Source organism: Anser anser, assembly GCF_964211835.1.
Source record: "Anser anser genome assembly, chromosome: 8".
Classification (NCBI taxonomy): Eukaryota; Metazoa; Chordata; class Aves; order Anseriformes; family Anatidae; genus Anser; species Anser anser.
Genome location: NC_139728.1, coordinates 22,934,254 through 22,949,503, shown reverse-complemented (window position 1 = coordinate 22,949,503; position 15,250 = coordinate 22,934,254). Strand labels below are relative to the sequence as shown.

At 56.4% G+C, this 15,250-nt stretch overlaps 1 protein-coding gene and 1 long non-coding RNA gene across 2 annotated transcripts; one reads left to right on the top strand and one right to left on the bottom strand.

Annotated features, from left to right (window-relative positions):
* Positions 1-1,218: 1,218 nt before the first annotated feature.
* Positions 1,219-5,046, bottom strand: LOC310903542. Its single transcript, XR_014587604.1, has 3 exons — positions 4,913-5,046; positions 3,750-3,874; positions 1,219-1,355 (listed from the first exon to the last, which is right to left on the bottom strand). It is a non-coding gene; the product is annotated as an uncharacterized lncRNA (long non-coding RNA).
* Positions 5,047-6,844: 1,798 nt separating this feature from the next.
* Positions 6,845-15,050, top strand: LOC310903541 (uncharacterized protein). Its single transcript, XM_083846980.1, has 2 exons — positions 6,845-7,459; positions 14,743-15,050. Exons 1-2 carry the CDS (start codon positions 6,982-6,984, stop codon positions 14,916-14,918), a joined length of 654 nt encoding a protein of 217 aa, XP_083703106.1. The 5' UTR covers positions 6,845-6,981; the 3' UTR covers positions 14,919-15,050.
* The last annotated feature ends 200 nt before the right edge of the window (positions 15,051-15,250 follow it).

Genomic DNA, 15,250 nt, shown 5'->3' with positions numbered 1-15,250 from the left:
GGGCGGGGAAGGAAGGAACTGTGCTCGGAGTCTCCAGAAGTTCTCTGGGTTGGGAACAGGCTCGGCTCTGCCTCGTTACGGGGAACGGGTCCCTGGAGAATGCAGGCTGATTGCAATCTAATTTATGGCATTCATCAACATACGAATTAATGCTGGGGTCTCAGATAGGAGATCTCTCTATTTCTCCCCCCCCCCCTCGCGAAGGCTTGGCTCCCGCATCCATGTTCCCTTCCCGTCTGGCACTGCTTCTCTCCTTTGGTGCAGAAACAGCCTAGATTTTGGTTAGACAATGGGCACTTCGCCTGGCTTTCCGTGACTGAATTAAAGCCAGCTGAAGCCAAGGAGGGGCTAGTCCCTATTTTGTGTAAGTTTGAGACCCGCTTGGTGGCTGGCTGCCTCAGTTTCCCCATCTGTAACCCGAGGATGCTGCTCCTGGCTTCCCTCTGAGAGCCCCAGGGAGAATAAAACCACACTCGTGCTGTGGAGCCCTGCGTGCAAGCATGCAGAAGGCTTTTCTGTGCTTTCTTATGGCTCGTCTGTGTTGTTCTTGGCTTTGACCTTGGGCAGAGCTTGACAAAAGAATAGTCAAAGTCACTTGTGTTTTGGGCGCTGCTTGGACACTTGTTAAAGAAAACTTAAAACTGCAAGGTCTTCTCCTGGTTGCAGCCGTTGACCCCCAGAGTAACTGGAAGCCCTGGAGCTTTTGACAGCGAAATAAATCATCAGAGGAGTGGATGGAGGGCCGCGTGTCTGCTGTCTGCCTGGAGGCAGGCACAGGCGAAACGTGACAGCAAAACAAGTCCGAGGCCACAAAGTCTGTCTGCAGCACGCCTTGGGGCGGGAGAGGGAGGGCTGCGAGCACCCTGTACAGGTAACAGAGAAGGCAGCTGTGGTCTACGATGGGAGCTATCGACCTCTGGTGTCTGATGGCCGGGGTCAGGCCCCCTTCCCCTGGGGCACAGCCCCGCAGCCAGAGCTGCTCTGGGGACAGAAATCCCGGTGTCTGTGCTGTCACACCGCTCAGATCCCTGGTCGGGCCTGGAGAGAAGCTCTGCGTGCACATTTGGCTGAGCCCAGCGCTGGGTGATGGAGGTGCTGCTGCTCCATCCCTCACTTCCCCTTCCTGAATGGTCTAAGGGCGCATCAGCCTGATGCGTGGCACTTTTCTCTCCTCAGTGGATGGATTTTCACTTCTCCGGTCTGTCCGAGGTAGTAGCAGTGGGCCTTTAATGCCTTCGCAGCGATAAGGTGCAGGAGTCGAAGTGTGGTTAACAGCCTATGCAACAAAACCATCCCCTGCTCGTTGTGGATTTCATTTTTGCTCTTAATTCGGCCTTCTTTTGGGGTTTCATCTCCTAGAAGGGAAAATACAACGTGCAGCACTTTAGTCACAAAATAATAAGGTGGAAGAGGTACAGCCACACCTCTGGTTTCAGGTGAGCTCAAAGTCACTTCCATACTTGTTAAATACATATTTTTGACTTCTCCTAGGTCTGCTCCTGAGTTTATTCTCTCCCAAAGCAATCCCGCATGTTGCTGCCACTGCCAACCCCAACTGCCTGCTGCTGACAAGAGAAGCGTTGCCGCTGCAGGTGGAGCACCCCAGGCAATGTCCCTGCTGCGAGGCAGCCGAGCTCAGTCCAGAGCTTCTTCGTGCTCCTGTCCCTCAGCCTGGAGCTGCTGCCCTTCACGAGGAGCCGGCTGATCTTGCCTCACCTGGATGAGGAGAATTGCCATCCAGTTGCAGCATTCAGTCCAGAAGGGCTACGTCCGCACCTTTCACGTATTCCAGGACCCACCTCCCTGTAGCAGCTGGGTGCTCCCACCCATGACCCGCCACTATTCCCACACATTGCTTTGGCACACAAGACGTCCTCCAGGACACTACCCTCAGGTGCCCGCTAGAAAACAAGCACAGGGCAAAGTTTCAGCCCCCTCTGCCATCAGCTCCCTTAATGTCAGCCTGCCTGGCGTGTACGGGGCAGTCTGCAGGCACAGGTACAGCCCAGCAGGCAGCAGCGCGAGGATCAGGCAATGCAATGCATGATGCTGAGCTGAACCCGTGCCTGGGAAACAGCAGGTAAGGGCTACGGAAGGTGGCAGGGACAGGGCACGGCTGGAGCACGATCTGCAGTGCAGAAGAGAGCACTGCATCACCTCCCGGTTGCGGTGGCAGAGCCATCAGGAGTCACGGAGTGTGTTTGCAACCCGCCTGGCAGCCCAGCTGCAGCTCAGATCAACCAGGCCAGCCCTGCTCAGGTCTTCCTCCGCACCTGAAACACCAGCATGGCTTTGCAGGCCCCAGGTTCGAAGCATTTCTTTCTCTGGGAAGTGGAAACATAGAAGGACAGAGGGGAGACACGTGCACTGCTGTGTCTGCAGGGGAATGAGCCTTTGGGGAGGTCTCTATTTCTGTTCCTCTTGCTGTGATGGGGAAGTATTTCAGCAAAGCAGGTTAGTTTTCTATCTGCTTTGCAAAATTTCTGCAAAGTTTTCTACTTTCCCTGCTACCATTGTTGACATTTAAAGTTTCCTCCTGGAGCCCACACGTTAGCAGCTGGACAGACCCCCCAGCCCTGCCCTGTGAGACTCTCCAAAAATTCAAACAGGGTTTGCATCCCTTCGGTTTCTCCTGCCCTACACATCCAGCCAGGAGCACAGAGGAGACAGAAGATGTACAGACTGGCAGCTTCTCTCTGCAGGTCCCTTCAAGGGGCTTCAGGAGGTGCTGGACACCAGCAGCCGGGCTCGCCTTTGTGCTGGGTTCAGGATCGCCAAGCTGTGAGTGGAAAGGGCACAGACACGGAAAACCCGATGCTTTCCCACCTGCCGAGATGATGCCTTTCTGTTCTGTTGCCAATAGCTATTAGATTTACCCATAAATAAGCCCTGTAAATAATGTTCAGCTATTTTTATCTGTGCTGTGGCCAAGCAGCACTTTCTAGGGCTGCAAAAAGAGCACATATTTCCCTCCTCCCACCTCACCTCCACAATTACCCTGTTTTGTTTTTTACTTGGGAAATGCTCCCCTCTCTTTCACGAACCTTTTCATGCAGGGTATTTCTGTGCACGTCTTCAGCCTCTCAAATCCACTGACATTTTTTAAGGTAGGGAAGCGATGGAGGATAAGCCAAGCTGGCCATCAGATGGTGCCACTTGCAGAGTTAAAACCCCACTTTGTTTACCAGACAGCAGACAGGGAAGCGCCTTCCTAGGCACTGTACCGGCATGTTCACGGTGGCATTTATTATTACAATCTGGACTGCTTCAGCTTTGGCTGCATGAATAATACAGCATTAAAAAAATATGTTTTAAGTAATTTTTATATATAGATAGATAAAGATAGCTCATTCTGATTCATCTGCTAAAAACTGCTGCTGCTCCTTGTTTGTTTGTTGGTTGTGTGTTGTTTTTTTTTTTTTAAGGCAGAAATTACTGGGTAAAAGGAGAGGATTGGAAATCAAGGGTGAGCCTGTATTTCATGACTTCTTGTCATGTAGGAAGGTGGCTGGCAAAATGTGGGGACCTTGAGGCCAGGTCTGGAGTTGATGTGGGGGTGAAGGCACTGCTCTGGGTGCCCAGAGACGCGGGGAGAGCATCCGAACCTGCTGCTGGCTGGCTGTAAATGTGGACCCCGTCCTGCTTAGAGCTGAAACCCGAGTGCTTTGATGTTCTCTGAAAAGTCCCCCTCAAAACGCAGATGGACGGAAAGGACGTGAAGGCGCTGCAGGAAGGGCTCGCCCCCATACCTCTCCAGCACTGCCTCGGGTGCCGCAGCCGGCTGCAGGGCTGGGAGCACGGTCAGATCTCCACCGGGCACGTGGCATCTCCACCGGGCATCAAAGTCACATCCCAGTGATCGGTTTGATCCTGTCTGTATGGAAATAAAACACCGGTTCTGTCACTAGAGTTACGCAGAGAATACGACATCAAATAAAAATACCAGGGAAATAGCCGAAACAAACGCTAAGCATCCATCACGAGGGACAGGACCTTTCTTGACCCACTAAAACATTATTTGTTCTTGTTCCCAGAGGCCAAAACACTGCTCTTCTGCATGAGATATGTGTGTCATTGTATATGTGTGTATCCCTAAATTCGATTTGTCCAATTGCATTAGGACAAGCAGCTAATTCTGAAATTCATTTTGCTCCCATAATCAACCCCTCTGCCAAATGGCATTTGGGTGGAATTGTGGAGATTGTGATTTTTATTTAAAGTGATTGATCGAAATCGTTAGTAATGTTCCCTAAGTGGAATCCGTGGCAATCCTTTTAATCTTCCCGCCATCACAGGAAATGCAAACATTTTTTTTTAATAACAGAGAGTTTGAAATATAAGGCTATTAAAACCTGCTCTTTTATATTTCTCCCTGCTCTCTCCCTCTGTAATGGGATGGAAATCATAATCACGGAAATAAAGCCTCCCCTTCAGACAGGAGATGCAGAGGGTGTGTAATGAACAATTAAGCATCTATTTAGTCGTTTTGAACTGGTACAGGCATTAATGGAAATGAAAGAGACCAACTTTACTTTCGCTGCAGGGAAACACAAGAGGTGGAGGGTTTTGGGTATTATCCTAAGCCCTTTAATGAATACAGCGCCTGCGGCAGACCTTGGGGTCCCCCAAGTGCTTCTCCAGCCCCTTCCCAGCACAGCCCCACGAGGGGTTGTGGGGAAACCACAGCAGGTTGCCCCCTGTCCCGCTGGAGCGAGGCATGGGCTGCTGCTGTCAGGTCCCCAGGCAGGTGGAGAGCCACCAGCTGATGGCTCGCCTCATCCGGCCTCCTGCTTCGTGGCTGTTTTGCCCCATATCACACGGGGCAGAGCCCCCAACCCAGCCACCCAGGTCTCTAGCCCAAAATCGCCTGGCTCCATCTCCACCTGGGAATAAAAGGGCGGTGGGAACCCACCTGGGGTTGGTGGCACCCCGATCCCTGGGTAGCAGCGAGCCACGGGGACGGCTCAGCCTGGCTGGGTGCTCTCCCACTTCCTCGGGCTGATGTGCTGGTGGTGCCATGGCAACTGGTGAAATACAGCTTCAGAGCAGCGTCAGGCCCCGAGGAGCAGAAGGCAAGCCCCGTGGGTTGCCCTCTCCTCCTGGAGACTCCAGCCAACTGATGTGTCTACGGAGTAGGGAAAAGCCAGGCTGCGCCACGCCACCACTGTGTGGAGCTCAGAACGCCTTGCATTGAAGAGCTTCTGTAAAGAAAATAAATCTGGCCACATTTTCCCTCTTGGATGGATAAAATCTGGCCTGGCAGGTCACTGGGACCTAGCCCGGGCACAAGGGTGGGGCAGAAAAGCCTTCTCCTCCACATTTCCTTTGCTCCCGGGCTGGACAAACCATCCATCATCTACCTGAGCCCTTGTGATCTCACTGTAAGGGTGAGAATTTCATTTTTTTCTCTACCTTCCCAACCTAAATGCAGCTGGCGGGACTGCAGCTGGTTGGTGGCACAAGAAAATATGTGAGTCTATAGCTATTACTTCTCAGAAGCCCCGCTTGGCTGCATTCAGGCCTAATGTAGTGGTTTCCTTGCCCTCACAACAGCTGTTTCTTACACGGTGAAGCTGCACGCACACACACACAAGTAGATGTGAAAAATGGGGCTGTGATTTATTTTCACCTCCAAATACAGAGGGACAATTTGCCCTCTCTAAGATTCCCTCCATTTGAATAAAACCCCAGCGCCTTCCAGCGGAGCCAGCACCCCGGCGAAATCCCATTGCCAAGGTGGATAAAGGAGATCTGTATTCGTAGGCGATCCGGACGGGTTTAAAACCAGCACCGAGGCAACCAGCCCGGCTCTCACCGAGCTCACCGGGCAGGGGGACACTCAGAGGGCTCAGCTCCCTGCGAGCCAGCATCCCTCTGACCCCAAAACTTGGCCAGGCAGGGGGTCGGGGGAGAGCACGGGTGCCGGTGCAAGGGCTCAGCATCCATCCTGCCCCCAGCGCCCATCCTGCCCCCAGCACCCATCCTGCCCCCAGCGCCCATCCTGCCCCCAGCACCCATCCTGCCCCCAGCGCCCATCCTGCCCTCAGCACCCATCCTGCCCCCAGCACCCATCCTGCCCCCAGCACCCATCCTGCCCCCAGCACCCATCCTGCCCTCCTCCCGGCAGCGCCCCGCCTGCCGGCACCGCAGCTCCCGCACCCCGGCTGCGCTCCGCGCTGGCTCCGGAGCCGCTTTGCAAGCCCCGGGGGAGGTTGGCTCGGCTCGGACAGAGGGGTCGCGGGGAGGCACGACCCCAGGAGGAGCCCCCCGGTGGAGGCGGCTCGGCTGCGGGAAGCGAGGGGGGGGCCGCGGGGAGCCGGGCACGGAGGAAAGCCGGGCGGAGCATCCGGGAGCCGCTCCCTCGCACAAGTCCCCGAGGGAAAAGCCGAGGCTCGGCTGCCCTCCGGACACCGCCGGGCTCCCTTCTTTCGTTATCTGCCCGGGATTTGGGCTCCGAAAGGCTGGGAGCGGGAGATGCTGGCAGAAGTTGCTGCAAGCCCGGCTGGCGAGGACGGGGGCTGAGCGGCTCCGGCTTCAGAGCGCACCGGGAGCAGCTGAACTTTGGGGGTTTTGAGCCACCCTTTCCCCTCGGTGGTCTCTCCACGGGTGGTCAGGGCACATCGCAGCACACCAGCTCGCTGCTCCTCTCCCTGCAAGGACAGGCACCCGCGAAGAGAAGCTGGAGGAGGGCAGTTCGCCGTCTCTTTTCCGGATGACCGAAAATACCTACAGGAGCCCATCTCCCCAGGTTTCATCAGCAAGCGGCATCGGGAAGAAGGAGCCGAGGAACGAAAATGATGTTGCTCAAATTCCTTCCAGCACCTACTTTTTCCCAAGGAACTCGGTGCCCCTAGGGGCTTGCTGTGCGCCTTTCCCGGAGTGAGGACCGATGGACCACGGACGCATCCCGACCGGGTCATGTAAGAATTTGCTATTGAGAAACCTTCCCCAGCAAGACTTCCTCTGCCTGGTTTGAAGTGTATGGTTCGGGGTAAGCACAGCAGTTTTTGCCTGTTTCTTTCCCTTTTAAATCTCTCTGGCTTGGAGATCTCTTTCCTCGCTGCAATTATGATCATTTGCAACATCAGTGCCATCAAAGATTGGAGCACTTTCCTCTCCCAGATCCTCCCCAGCGTGAACAAGACTCTGAATTTGGTACAGCAAGTGGAAGCCACCACCAGCTCGGTGGTAAGTGTCCTCCAGGACCCCGAGCAGGACAACTACCTGTCCAACAGCCAGTCCATGAACTCCAGCAATTTCACCGCCGGCCTGGACCACTTGTTCCAGTACTCGTACTCGGACAATGACCAGCTTTACAAGGAGTACAAACCCCCTCCTCGTGATGCCATCCCCCTGCCCAAGGCTGTCCTCTACCTTCTCATGGCAGCCCTGGTGGTGGTGGCAGTGGCGTACGCCATCGTCGGGCACCTCATCAAGGACCTCATTCACGACTTTATAGGTGAGTGTGGGCATCACGCTTTTGGGGCATATGGGCAAAAAGAGCCTGGTGCAAAGCCTGGGGATGATGGCCGGATTGTTTCCTTGGATGTGGGTGAGTTTTAGACCGAGCCCTGGCCCTTTCACATTTACCGGAGTGTGACTTAACCCCATGTGCTGGGTTCTCCCAACTGAGCTGCATGTTGACCAGCTCCCCAGAGGAAACCCTTGGACCCCCTTCCTAACAAAAAAAAAAAAAAAATTATGCTTGTGCATGCGTGTGCTTGTGTACAAATGTGTACGTGAGCGTGTCTGTGCTGCAAATGCTTTTCAGCCCCTTGGCCAGCTTTGACTGAGCTTGGATTAGAGGTCCCTATGATGAGAAGTTTCATGGCAACAGATACCTGGGTACGGGATAACGACCCACCGGTGTGCTGTGCAAGGAAACCTGCGATGTGAGCTTAACGTCTTGTTAGACACAGCGCATCCACAAACTCCTAGGAAACACGGCTCGGTAGCCTTGCTCCCTTACACAGCGCCTAGCACAGCGATCACAGCCTCTGGGGCTGCTGTGACAGCCCTGTAAAATGATCGTGAGAAGAGTGAATATTTTTTATGAGAATTGGCCTCCTGGCTCTTTCGGTCCCTCCTGGTGCTGACGAACGAGGTCCCTCATCATCGGAGACCTGGGCTGAACGTGGGAGGGCAGCGGTGCTGGGCTGCTCACAGCAAGCCCCCAGCGATGCTCTCGCTGTTTGCCCCATAGCGCACACGGCTGGTGGCACCGAGCCCTAAAATCCCTGGGGAAGGATGTCCCCCTGCAGGGCATCAGGGCTGAAATCCCTTTGCTCACCCCTCGCCCCCAGCCAGGGACAAACCCCCCGGGCTCCTTCTGTGTGGTGGGAGGGAGATCACACTCATCTGGAGCAAAGTCCCTGTGGTCACTCGTGGTTCCCCTTTATTTCCCCGTTCCCGGGGTGCAGGGGAGGCACCCCCCCAGAACACTGAACCTGCACGGTGGGCAGCTTCTGCTCCTTGTTGGCAAAGCCCCTCAGGCGAGGGATGCTGGTGTGGGGACAGGTATTTGGGACAGGAGGGGGACAAACCTCCTGGCAGGGCTTCAGGGTCTCGCGTGAGGCTCAGCTCTGAAAAGGGCAGGGAGCCGCTTGGGAGAGCGTTCTCCCCCCAGCTGTAGGGAACAAAAACAGTCTTCAGGTGTTATATTTAACACTTAATCAGCAGCTTTCTGGGGCTGTAACATCTCCTGGCTCTGCCGCTCAGATGACTTAACGTTGCCTTCCCGACGAAGGTAAGCAGCAGTGACAACACCTAAAAATACACACGTCCTGCCCTGAGACGCTCGCGGGACTGGGTCAGACCGGGTGCCCCCACGATGCTATCTGCAGCCCTGGTGACCTTGGGCAGAGCACTCTAGGCACCTCTGGCTTCTTCCTCTGCGTGGGACGGGGGTGAGAGGGGTGTCCTGTCCTTTGCAAAGCCCTTTGCTGCCTTTGCAGAGGGATTCCCAAAGTCTTTGGCAGCTCCAGGGCCAAGTGGGCACAGGGACAGAGCTGGGGGCTGCCCAGGTTGTGTCTGGTCGGGAGCAGCCCGTCCCAGGGGGGTTGCCCCCACCATGCCAGGCTCCATCCCTGCTCCAGCAGAGCTGGCGTCTCCCCGAATAGGGGTCAGAAACCCAGCTGAGTGCCTTTCCCAAACTCGGTGTCCGGGGCTGTCCCATTTAGCACCCTGCGCCCATCGCCACACCGTTTGCAATGAGCTAGCCCTCGGAGGGGAGCAGGCAAGGTCGTGTTTGTTCCCACCACCGAGCTGCAGCCTTTGAGGAGAAGGTTGCTTTTGAATAAGTTTGCTTAAAATGACTTTTGGGGCAGGACAGAAGGACCGGGGGACAGTAAATCAGAAGGCAGCCTATTAGCTGCTCTGACACAATGCCCAGATTTATACACTCAGCAGCAGCTCAACCCTCTGCTCTCAGCGTTTCTGTGCTAATCATATTGAGAAGGATACAGAGACAGATGGAAATAAGATGCCAAAGGGCTGGAGCCTGTTTCAGGGAGATTAAAGTGTGAATAGTTAATCGCTACTTTGAGCATCCCCTCAGCAACCTCGGGGATGGTTTTGACTCCTCATCAGCAGCTCATAGGCACGGCTGGCTGTCGGAGCACTGCCCGGCTCCTGGGGACCCCACAAAGTGGGGTGGCAGAGAGGCTCCTTGGTGCCTTTCCCCTGTGAAATCCAAGGGGGCATTTCTTTAAAAAAAACAATGACAGCTTGGTGGCCTTGCAGCCCCAGGGAGACAAGTGGTGCTGCAACGCTCAGCGGGGTGGAGATGAGCTGGAGCTCTTCCCAGAGAGACCTGGCCAAGGAAGTGTCCGGGGAGAAAAAGCTCTGGGCAAAATCCTTGGGAGGGCTCCACCAGCACGGCTTTGGGGAAGGGACTGTGACGGAATAGGGTGGCCAACCCCAGCTCTGGTTTCCCCAAATTCATCAGATGCCTCCGTGCAGGGATGGAGGTGAGCCCCCGTGGCAGGAGGAAGGCTGCTGTCTGTAGATCAGACCCGGCTAAGACAAATCAGGCTGAAGCCTTTGGAAAGCAGCTTAACTCGGAGCGAGGGGGAGCTGCTGGAGACAGCAAGTGCTGGCTTGGCAAATTACAAGGCTGTCGCCAACGTAGGGAGCGCCTAATTACTGCAATCCTCGGGAATCAGCCCGCCCTCCCTCCTCCAGCCCCAGCGGTTCGCTGCAAATTGCCCTTATTTAAACGCAAAATAAAGAAAAGGGAAAAAAAATATAAATTTTTAAAAAGTTTGACTCAAAACAAAGCAGTTGCCATGGGGACTGCGGCGCGGGTGATGCCCGAGGAAAGCACGGCGCTGTCTGCAAGGGAAGGAGCCGCTGCTATGCGTGGGAGCCCGTGCTCCGCCGTGTCCCCCGGGTAAACCGAGGTCTCCTCTGCCTTGCTGATCCCCAGAGGAGACCTTGCCCAAATTTCTCCTTTGGGAACAGTCCCAAGACAGATGAAGGGCAGGTTCTGGGGGTGCAGTGCTTGTTGGTGGCTTTGGGACTGCTCAAAACTCCGAGCTGTTCTCGCAGCGGGGTCTCTCTTTCCTTTGCCCTTTTGCCCAGTAGCTGGATTTTTATTTTCCAGACTTATCTCCATCCACCACGTTTCTCAGGCTTCTTTGGGAAGCCGTCTCCTCGAACAAAAGAAAGCGTGCATGAATGTAGCGTGGCTGAAAATAGCTGCTGGGTGATCCTGCGGGGAGCTGGGCTCTGCCTTTCTTTGCTCCCCCGCAGATCCGCAGGGCCCCTTGGGTGCTGCAGCCCGCGGCTCCTCCGGGAGGCAGGGACTGCAGGTTGTGCCAGGCCCAGCACAGAGGGCTTACGTCTCCTTTTCGGTCTCTGTTTGGAGGACGACTTCATTTGCCCACCAAAGTTACAGGAAGAGGCAGGGTCAGGTTCCCCTCTGTGCCCCCATATCGGTGCTAACCCACCCCTGGCACTCCCCCCATGCCTCAGTTTCCCTTTTGGGGTGTCTGTCCTGCTGCAGAGAGGGATATCCATGAACTGACGTCCGTCTGTCCGGCTGTGGCCAGCTCCTGCCCCGCTGCAGACCCGTGGGTCGGGACCTGCTTCCAACGAGGAGGCACTTCTGCTCCCGGCGCTGGAACAAGGGCTTTTTTAGCAGCTGTTTTCACACCCAGCTCCATTTAAAGCAAATAAAACCCGAGCACGAGGTTGATCGTTCATCTAACACATTTCCCCTTCCGCTGCTGGTTTCCATCTCGGCAGGGAGCGTGAACGTCTCGCCCGCTGCGTTGCATTTCAATTTCAGCCCTTTCCCTGCTCCCTCTGCTCCTCTCCCGACCCCATTTCTCACCCCGGTGAGAAACCCCTGCTCTATCGAGGTCACAGCCAGACCCGTTTTCGTGGCACCTATTGTAGAGCACAGCACAGACGTCAAAGTGCTAACATCAGAGCGAAAGTGCCTCTAATAGGGTCAGATTCAAACTAATTACACAGAGGGAACAAGGGCTTTAGCCCTCTGAAACCAGCCTGAATGGCTGTGCGGGCTCCCTGCAGCATCCCAAGGGACCAGCGCATCCCCAGGGTCCCGCAGCTGGGACGCTGCCTCACACCGAGCCAGGTAGCACAGGGCACTTTGTGCCATGTCACTCAGCTATTTAGGGAGCAACGCCGTCCCGCAGCTCCTGATGTACCCGGGCTGCCCTATCTCCGCTCCCCAGCTGCTCTGGATCAATGGCTCCGCATCGATCCCACCCCAGCGCCGCGCTTCCACCCTGCCAGGCTCCAGCAGGCGCCGATGGGAGAGCAAGAAGGGGGCCGAGAGCCAGGTGCTGCTCCCCCAGCCTGGCTGGGAAAGTCACTTTGTCCCTTTCTGGTTTATCTGAGGCATTCATGGGGGTGTTGGTGCATGCCTACGTGCCCTGATTTTGTAGCCTGGCCCCTGTTAGGGAGGCTCCTGTGTGTGTGTGCAAAGGAGCAGGGGGTTCTGTGCAGGTGCTGCCGCCTGGTTTCCTTGCTTCCTAGCTGGACCACGTGTAAACATGAAGGTTGACTTTGCTCCAAAACAGGATTTCATTTTCCTCTTGGTGGCAATTGTTTTGTGTTGCTCATGTGCTAAAAATTTATATGATGGAAAGAGAAATACCCTTCACGACGTTAAGGGCTTTACCTACCTTCAGACTGTAACCACCGTCCCTCGGCTCCTGGCTGCTCAGCACCCTCCATTAGCTGTTTACAAACCCTCCTGCAGCATTTATCATCCGAGGTTTCTAATTCAGACCCGTGTATGATGTGAGGTGCAGCACCCCATCCCCATCCCTTCCCTATCCCCATCCCTTCCCCATCCCCACCCCATCCCCATCGCCATCCCATCACCATCCCAACCCCATCCCCATCCCATCCCATCCCATCCCATCCCATCCCATCCCCATCCCCATCCCCATCCCCATTCCATCCCATCCCATCCCATCCCATCCCCATCCCCATCCCAACTCCAACTCCATCCCCATCCCCATCCCCATCCCCATCCCCATCCCCATCCCCATCCCCATCCCCATCCCCATCCCCATCCCCATCCCCATCCCCAGCCCCATCTGAAAAATCCCCCGGTGGCTCCACACGGGGCCTCGCTGCCCTCTCTGGCTCCCCCCATCCACACACGGCAACACGCCGCAGCTACAGGCCGCAAATGGCCACAAATAACGTGTAATTGTGTAATTACTTCACTCCTTACTTACACAGTCAAATCATAAAGGCATCGCAGTAAATACCCTCTAATGACAGCCTAATTACATCTTCCTGCAGATTACCGGGTAATTAGATCCAGCAGGCTCCAGAAATAATTCCCAGGGAAGCGGCGGTTCGGATTAGCGCGCACAATCCTGCCCGCACGCACCCGGGGAGCAGACGGAGCGCCAGCCAGCGACGTCCTCTCGGGCGAGGATGTGCTGAGAGCCTTTTGCCGAGCCCTCCCGGTGCTCTCCCAAAAAATCCCCTGCATTTCTCCCTTTACCACCGCCGCGTCTTGCTCTTGCACCTCTTGCTGCCCACACGCACCCCCAAAGGCTCGCCACCCGGCCACCGAGTGCCACCTCCCCTTGCTCACGGGTGTTCAATAATATTTTCTTCTCTTCCCACTGCCTCCGCACCCTCTGTGCCCTGCAGCTCCCGGGATGCTTCGGGACCCCTCACCCAGCTCCCTGCAGCCTCGGCTGATTCCCCATCCCCAGGTCTTCCCGGCCGGACCGGCTCCCACCGGAGTTTTAGCGCTGACGTCAAGGAAAGCAAGCCGAGGGCTTTAATAGTATTTGTGGGAGGCAATCTCGTTACGGCCTTCCGGCTCCTCATCACACCAAGCGAGGGCTGAGGCCGGCCCAGGTGCTCGCAGAGGCAGGGGACGCCCACCCCTCCGCTCCCCCATGGTGGGCTTTGACCCAAGCCCCGTCCCCGTGGCGTGGCTGTCACCCCAAAAAGTGCTCGATGTGCTCCTGGGGGCGGCGAGGCCGGCGGGGTGCAGGACGGAGAGGAAAGTCAAATACCACATTGCATGGATGGCTAAGCTTTGGGGGGTTGGCTGCTGGAAAGGGGTGAGGAGGGGAGAAGCCCCGTGGCTAGTGGCTCAAAAAAACAAATTTAACATTTGGTGCTTTGCTCCGTGACCAGCGCTGAGCACGCAGAGGACCGCAGGTATTTCCCTTCCCTCCGCTCACACCTGCGCCACCACGGTGAGCCACCGAGTGGGATCTTCCTCCCCCTTCGTACCTGGGACTCTTTGCCCATCTCCTCCCTTTGTGGCTGCGATCCAGCTGACCCCTCGCCCCTTCCACCCCTGTTTGTCAGACCAGGAACTGGGGACCAGATACCCATCCCAGAGAGCGTCCCGGTCCCCCTTGAAGATGTTTCCACTGCCACTTTGTTCTCCCCAGCCCTAGGGACACCCCTCCCCTCTCCTGGGTTTCCCCAGCTTCACTTTTCTCATCTCTGTTGCCTCCCCCTCCCCATCTGGCTCTCACCACCCCAGAAATAACAGGTATTTGGGAAGCAGCAGCATCTGCCTCCCCCAGACGGCAGCCCCTCGTGCTGCAGGGGACGTCCTGGTCACAGCACCATCCAGCAGCGATCTCTGGGCTTTGGGGGGCATCAGTCCCCCCAGGTGTGAGCCACGTCCCCGGGGCAGCCCCACAGCACCCGATGGGGGTCCCAAGGCCTGGTGTGGCCGTGACACCTTCTCATGGTGCTTGCATCCCCGGTTACAGCTCCCAGCCGCCGGCTCAGCCCATCCTGCCTTACTTATTTCAGCTGCAGCCACATCCGAATGTCACACGGTTACTTAATCGTCCCCTCCCCTTGTGACAGCCAAAAGGCACGGCACAAAACACCTTGCCTCCCCGTGCTGGGGAGCCCAGATGCACGCTTTGCTTCGGAGGCGCTCAGTTTTAATTTTCAGGATTAGCAGCGTGATTTCGTTTGCCTGAGCCAGGAGGGCTTCCAGAAAGCAGCAGCTTGAGAAACGGCACAGTGCGGAGAAAAGCAAAAAAATTTGGAAAAAAAAAAGTGGCAAAAAGCCAATCCCATGGCTTTGGGGTGGTGGGACAGGGGCTGGGAGGGCGAGGAACCCTTCTGGGTGTTAGCACCCGGAGTGACAGATGTGATGGAAGATGGGGATGGAGGATTTCCTAATGGGCACGCTGGGTTTTGGACATGGGAACACCCCGAAATAACCAAGGGCTCGTTTTGTGCTTTTCCCCAATCCGTCCCCAGACTGGATCTTCGGCCCCAGCCCGGACGACAACAGCAACAAAAGCGACGTCAACTGCATCAGCAGCAGCCTCAACGAGATGGGCGAGGGGCCCGAAGCGCCGCGGCGCCGGGACCGCCAGCCCCACGACGTGGCCATTGCCATCGGCGAGACCTGCCACCTGCCGCAGCAGACGTGACCGGCGGCACGGGACGCGTGGCACGGATGGGGAAGGACCGGGGGAAACGTCTCCTTGGTCCCCTCTCGCCACCGGCAGGACCGTAGGGGTGGACAGACGGGTGCTGCTCTCCTGCAAACCCCCTCGCAGGGACGGGTGGCAGGGGGACAAGCAGAGGTGGCACCTGCCACCATGCCACGGGGTGAAGAGCTCCTCATCCCCGTTGTGCCAAGCCCTAAGGACATTGCTGGGGGGCAGGAGGGCTCGGCGGTCCTGCCCCGGTGGCTGCCCGTGGGTCTGTGCCCCCTCTTTCTTCCCCGTGAATTGCAAAACGGCAACTGGAGAAATGCACC

Excerpts from the sequence above, each read along its gene's own strand:
- LOC310903541 (XM_083846980.1), top strand. The coding sequence starts at position 6,982 with ATGGTTCGGGGTAAGCACAGCAGTTTTTGCCTGTTTCTTTCCCTTTTA. Across the intron at positions 7,460-14,742 it reads CCTCATTCACGACTTTATAG|ACTGGATCTTCGGCCCCAGC; the intron begins GTGAGTGTGGGC and ends ATCCGTCCCCAG.